The 6,117-nt window shown below is 51.9% G+C and overlaps 1 protein-coding gene across 1 annotated transcript; it reads left to right on the forward strand.

Moving 5' to 3' along the window:
* The first annotated feature begins 1,244 nt into the window (after positions 1 to 1,244).
* LOC106330692 lies at positions 1,245 to 4,515 on the forward strand. Its single transcript, XM_013769123.1, has 4 exons — positions 1,245 to 1,965; positions 2,391 to 2,782; positions 2,834 to 3,043; positions 3,112 to 4,515. The coding sequence occupies exons 1-4, from the start codon at positions 1,245 to 1,247 to the stop codon at positions 4,513 to 4,515; spliced, it is 2,727 nt and encodes a 908-aa protein (XP_013624577.1).
* Positions 4,516 to 6,117: the final 1,602 nt, after the last annotated feature.

Genomic DNA, 6,117 nt, shown 5'->3' on the forward strand with positions numbered 1-6,117 from the left:
GATGAAGATATATGCTCACTGCAGCAATCCTGCACCTCTCCTCCTTGGCTCAGACCACGATCTCAAGCTCATCAGCAGGGTCCCTCCATGCTCACTGAAGGACATCGACGCTTCATGCTCACTGCAGCATATCGGCAGGTTTACCATCTGTTCCGTCCATGTGCCCTCTAGAACAAATGACTCCTATCAACTATAGAGCTACGCGCTCCCAAGGCTACATGCCAATTAGGCATTGCGCCCACAAGGCGACGTGCCCATCTAGGCTATGCGCCACCAAATACATGAACTACGAATGGCTTGATCCCCCACTAAAGGGTACGTAGGCAATCCCCACTGAAGGATGCAGCTATAAATCCAAATACCTCCTATAGTTTTGTGCATAGATACCCAAGGACCGACCCTGGTGTTGGGAAAAAATACTCAGGTATTGAATTCCTCCAGACCCCAGGCAGGACACCGGCCTCTAGGTCCCCGCTAGGAGACGCCCCAGGTCCTAGCTAGGAAGTACTCCGGGTCCGGTCCCAGGGACCACCCCCTTCCTCTAGTAAAAGGAAAACTTTTGATAAGGAGAACCTTCCATATTTTCGAATACGGAAGAGTTTAACCAACTCCAAACCGACTAAGGCCAACCGACTAAGGCCAACCTAAAACAACTATATAAGGGGAGCCTAAACCCTAAAGCAAGGGATCGACACTTCAAGACTTAGAGATTAGAGCTAGGCGGCTTGAACTAGGGTTTATACACCAATCATTGTTGTTCCAGCTTCTTGACTCAATAATACATGTCTTCAAGTCTATTTCTCTCAAACTATATACGAAATCTATACGAACACCAGCCTTGTCCATCGTTCCGTAGTACTCACAAAAATCCTACACAAAAATCCCCTAACAGATTGGCGCTAGTAGGAGGGGAGTAATCTACACTACGTGATAATGGCGGTGGATGAGCAGGACGAGCTACCCGAAGCTACTCCGAGAGAAGCCAAGCTCCAAAGGAAACTCGACGGCATCCAAACCCAAGTGACCGTGCTAAATAGAGCTCGAGTAGAAGTTACGGAGAATCCCGAGCTCTCCTCAGAAGTCTAGATCTTGAAGGAGAAGCTCGACGAACACTCAAAGCAACTGGAGCAGAGCGCGAGAAGCTCAGCCAGCTCGAATCGGAGAATCTAAACCTCCGAGATGAGAACCAGGCCCTCAACATGGCAAGTAACAAGAAGCGTTGATTCCGGGCTCAGATCCGTCCCATGCCGACTCTGGAGACACCCAACTCTGGAACGGGTGTGAATCTCCCACCTACGGCGTCGCAAGGAGACGCAGCAACGCGTGAAAAGGCTAAGGATGCTCAGACATACGACGTAGAAGATTGCAAATCTGAGAATGAACCCGATAAGGAAGCGCCCGAGGGAGCAGCAAAAATGGAGTCTCCCCTAGTTGCTTACCTGGAGCAGATGTTCTCCAAGAGGCTCGATGCCATGCAGTCCATGGTAGAGAGGCTCCCAGGAGTAGCTCCCCCCATCCGGAAGACCAAACCCGACTCTTATGCTGACACTCCTTACGCGGATGAGATCACCTTCATCGAGATGCCCAGGAGGTTCTCCTTCCCTAGCATAAAGGCGTATGACGGCACCAGCGATCCGGACGATCATGTCGCCCAGTACAGACAAAGGATGCTCGCTGTAGCACTCCCAAAGGAGTCGCATGAAGCTGCCATGTGCAAAGGGTTCGGTTCAACCCTGACCGGACCCGCTCTGCAATGGTACACAAACCTACCCACCAGGTCCATAGCCTCCTTCGCTATTCTCAGCGACAAGTTCGTAGAAAAATTTGCCAGCAGCAGGGACCTGGAGAAAACATCTGACGGCCTCTACGAAATCCTCCAGCACCGGGCGGAAGCCCGCTTCAATCAAGAGAAGGTGTCCATTCCTGAATGCAAAATCCCCACTGCCATCTCTGCCTTCAAGAGAGGTCAGCTCCCCGACGGGACCTCTATAAGGAGCTGACCAAATATCAGTGCAAGACAATGTAAGACGTCATGTCCCGAGTCTGGGCTCGGGTGAAATGGGAGGAAGATGTCGCCAGTCGCGCTAAGTCGCAGGTAAAGAAAGACCCCAAGGCGGTCAGACCAGACCGAACCGAGTGAGGCGAGAAACCCTCTCTAAGATCAACCAAGGATTCCGGAAACCGAAACCGGGGCAGATACCAGAACCGGCCGATCGAGAAGGCAGAATGGATGGCAGTGTCCACGTGGCCAAACATCTCTCACCTCTCTGTCTCAAGGCGGGAGCTGATCAAGGTTCTGAGGCGGATGGGCCAACAGGTCAAGTGGCCTCAGAAGATGAAAACGCCCGACTCTTTCCGGAACCCTGGTCTCTGGTGTGATTTCCACCAAGACCACTGTCACAAAACGGAGGACTGCGTCGCACTGAAGATCGAGGTCAATGAATTCCTTAAGAAAGGACACCTCAAGGAGTTGCTTTCCGAGAAGGCCAGGCGCCATCTAAGCAAGGAGACAACGGGAAAGCCAACTGAAGCTGCTCCCGTCTCGCCACCTCGACAGAACCGAGTGATCCATGTCATATCGGGCGGCTCGGAAATCAGCAGTATAAGCCACGCAACAGCGAAGAAAAGCCCTTGGAATGCCAAACACGGCCTAGAGGCAGCCAAGCCGAAATGCCTTCTCCTGGGTACGGATGAAATAAGTTTCACGGCCAAGGAGCAGGAAAAGGTTCTCACCTCACATAATGACGCCCTGGTCATATCGCTCATTGTACCGAACAACCTGGTGAAAAGGATACTGGTAGATAATGGAAGCTCCGGTAATATCATCTTCTAGGACGCATACAAGGATCTAGGGCTGGAGGAAAGCACTCTACCTCGAAGGATAACCCCATTCATAGGGTTTAGCGGAGAAGTCAAGCAGACCGCCAGAGAGGTGACCCTCCCGGTATACGCTGAAGGGATCAACATGTCAACCAAATTCCTTGTCGTTGACTACGATTCATCCTACAACATGAACCTGGGGCGACCCTGGATTCACGGCATGGTAGCCGTCCCTTCGACTCTTCACCATATGGGGAAATCCCCTACACCCTGGGGCATAAGTGCAATCAGAGGGGATCAAGAGCACTTCTTCTCCTGCTACCAGACTACCTTGAAGGGAAAGACCAAGGTCTTATAGCAATTACAGAGGAAACCTACGGCTCATCACACCGAGTAACCGGAGGTCAAAGAAATGGACTACGTGCCATTAATCGAAGGGGACCAGACCTGCATCCCAAGGTTGGCTCCAAGCTGACCGAAGGACTAAGGAGGAGGTTAATAAACTTCCTCTGGTCTAACTCCGACTGCTTCGCTTGGTCCCACGCAGATATTCCTGGGATCGATCCGGAGATAATCATGGACAAGCTGCAGGTGGATCCCCTACATCAACCCGTCAGACAAAAAAGGAAGTTTGCTTCCGAAAGGGACACAATCATCAACGATGAAGTCAAAAGCCTGCTCGGCGTGGGGTTCATTCGCGAGGTGCAATACCCGGAATGGCTAGCCAACTTGATCATAGTCAAAAAGAAGAACGGAAAGTGGAGAGTCTGCATAGACTTCACAGACCTCAACAAGTCCTGCCCAAAGAACCCCTTCCCTCTGCCTCACATCGACAAGCTGGTCAACGCCACCGTGGGGCATCAGCTGATGAGTTTCATGGACGCGTTCTCTGGCTACAATCAAATACTCATGCATCCGGAAGACCAGGAGAAGACATCCTTCATGACGTCTAGAGGGATCTATAGCTACAAAGTTATGCCCTTTGGCCTAAAGTACGCGGGATCAACCCACCAACGACTGGTGAACATGATGTTTGCGGACCAGATAGGGCGCACCATGGAGGTCTACATCGACAACATGCTGGTCAAGTCCCTAGAGGCTGAAGACCACATATCTCACCAGCAACAAGCCTTCTCCACTCTTCGGAAGTACAACATGAAGCTCAACCCAGCTAAATGCTCATTTGGGGCCAGTTCCGGCAAATTCCTCGGGTACATTGTAACCCACTGGGCATCGAAGCCAACCCCGAGGAAGCGGGCGGCCACTATCAGGGCCATCCATTCGATCCCTTCCCCGAAGAACGTCAAGGAGGTCCAAAAGCTAACGGGAAGAATGGCGGCTTTGAGCAGATTCATCTCCAGACTCTCCGACAAATCTCATGCCTTCTTTGGAACCCTCAAAAACGCAAAGGACTTTCAGAGGATGGAAGAGTGCGAATCCGCTCTCCATCCTAAAGGTGTATCTCACCACTCCTCCTCTCCTATCCAAGCACTACTCGGTGAGGTCCTGCTGCTATATCTAGCAGTCTCGGAGCACGCCGTAAGTGCCGTCCTAGTACGCGAGGAAGGAAGCAAGCAGCTACCAATCTACTACATAAGTAAGGCTCTCCTGGATGCAGAAACCTGCTACAGCCATCTAGAGAAGCTGGCCTTAGCCCTGATAGTGGTCGTCCGCAAGTTGCAGCCCTTCTATTAGGCTCACCCAATCGTGGTCGTCACATCTTTCCCCATAAAACTGGTCCTCCACAAGCCTGAAGTCTCCGGACGCCTAGCGAAATGGGTTGTGGAACGAGGGGAATATGATGTGATCTGTCGATCAGCCACAGCTATAAAGTCACAGGTCCTGGCAGACTTTGTGGCCAAATTCTCCCTTACCTTGCTCCCAACTTTGGAGCAAGAAGTGCGCCTCCGAAGCGAAATGAAGCATTCTTCTGCATGTCGACGGATCCAGGAACATCAGGGGAGCCGGGGTAGGAATAGTGCTTACCTCGCCGACAGCAAACACGGCCTCAAGGGCTGTGAGGTGCAACTTCAAAGCAACCAACAATGAGAGCGTGTACGAGACCTTAATTGCAGGGCTAACACTCGCCCATCAAATGGGGGCAGAAAACATTCAGGTATTCGGTGACTCCCAGCTGATAATCAACCAAGTGCAGGGAGAGTACCAACCAAAGGACGACAGCATGATCCAGTATCTGCCGGTCGCCCAGCGAGTCATCAAGAAGTTCAAGAGTAGAAGGCTCACTCAAATCCCCAGGGAGTAGAACTCGCAAACCGATTCCCTGGCTAATCTAGGGTCCACCCTCGAAAGAGACAGCCAAATGAGCATACCCTTGCTTGTACTTCAATGGCCAGCCACCCTGGAGGAACCCCGGTCCGAAGAGGTCTCCGCTATCAAAGAGGGTGAAACCTGGATGACCCCCTAGTCTGGTACCTTAAGAATGACATTCTCCTAGAAGATGGCAACGAGGCCAGCAAAATCAAGAACCAAGCCGCAAGGTGTTGTATCTCCCAGGAGAAGCTATACCAGAGATCCTTCTCAGTCCCATGCTTGAGATGCGTCACACCTCGAGAAGCCGCTAGAATCCTTGTAGAACTATATGAAAGAGATTGTGGATCCCACTCTAGCGGCAGAAGCCTGGTGCTCAGGGCCAGAAGGGAGGGATACTACTGGCCCACGATGGTCGAAGACGCCAACCGGCGAGCCAAACATTGCGACCAGTGTCAGAGGCACGCTCCAGTTTCTAAACTTCCTCCAGAGAACCTCAAGTCCATAAGCTCACTGTGGCCCTGCGGAAAATGGGGCATGGACATAGTGGTGAAATTCCCTATGGGGCCAGGGCAGAAGGTCTTCCTTCTGGTAGTCACTGACTACTTCTCCAAATGGGTCGAAGAAGAAGCCCTCAGCCGAATAACAGACCTCCAGATCCGCAAATTCCTGTGGACCAACGTAATCACTCGCTTCGGGGTCCCCCATGAGATCGTCACCGACAATGGACCCCAGTTCACAAGGCACAACTTCAAGGAGTTCTGCAAGGACTGGGGCATAAAGCTTACCTTCGCCACACCCTGACACCCCATGTCTAACGGACAAGCCGTGGTCAACATGCTTAAAAAGTTAAAAACGACTGGAGGGTTCTCACGGGAAGTGGGCGGAAGAACTACATGGAGTCCTCTGGGCCTACCGGACCACTCCCAAAACAGCGACGCAGGAAACTCCCTACTCGCTGGTGTATGGCACTGAGGCCATAATACCCACGTTGATGCACGTGAGAACAACGGTCTCAAGGTCTACCTC

The sequence above is a fragment of the Brassica oleracea genome, chromosome C3 (assembly GCF_000695525.1).
Source record: "Brassica oleracea var. oleracea cultivar TO1000 chromosome C3, BOL, whole genome shotgun sequence".
NCBI lineage: Eukaryota > Viridiplantae > Streptophyta > Magnoliopsida > Brassicales > Brassicaceae > Brassica > Brassica oleracea.

Bases quoted from the DNA above. Each gene is read 5' to 3' on its own strand.
- LOC106330692 (XM_013769123.1), top strand. From the start codon at position 1,245: ATGCCGACTCTGGAGACACCCAACTCTGGAACGGGTGTGAATCTCCCA. The intron at 1,966-2,390 runs GTCAGCTCCCCG...ATTTCCACCAAG, and splicing joins CATCTCTGCCTTCAAGAGAG to ACCACTGTCACAAAACGGAG. The intron at 3,044-3,111 runs GTAGCCGTCCCT...AAGTGCAATCAG, and splicing joins GACCCTGGATTCACGGCATG to AGGGGATCAAGAGCACTTCT.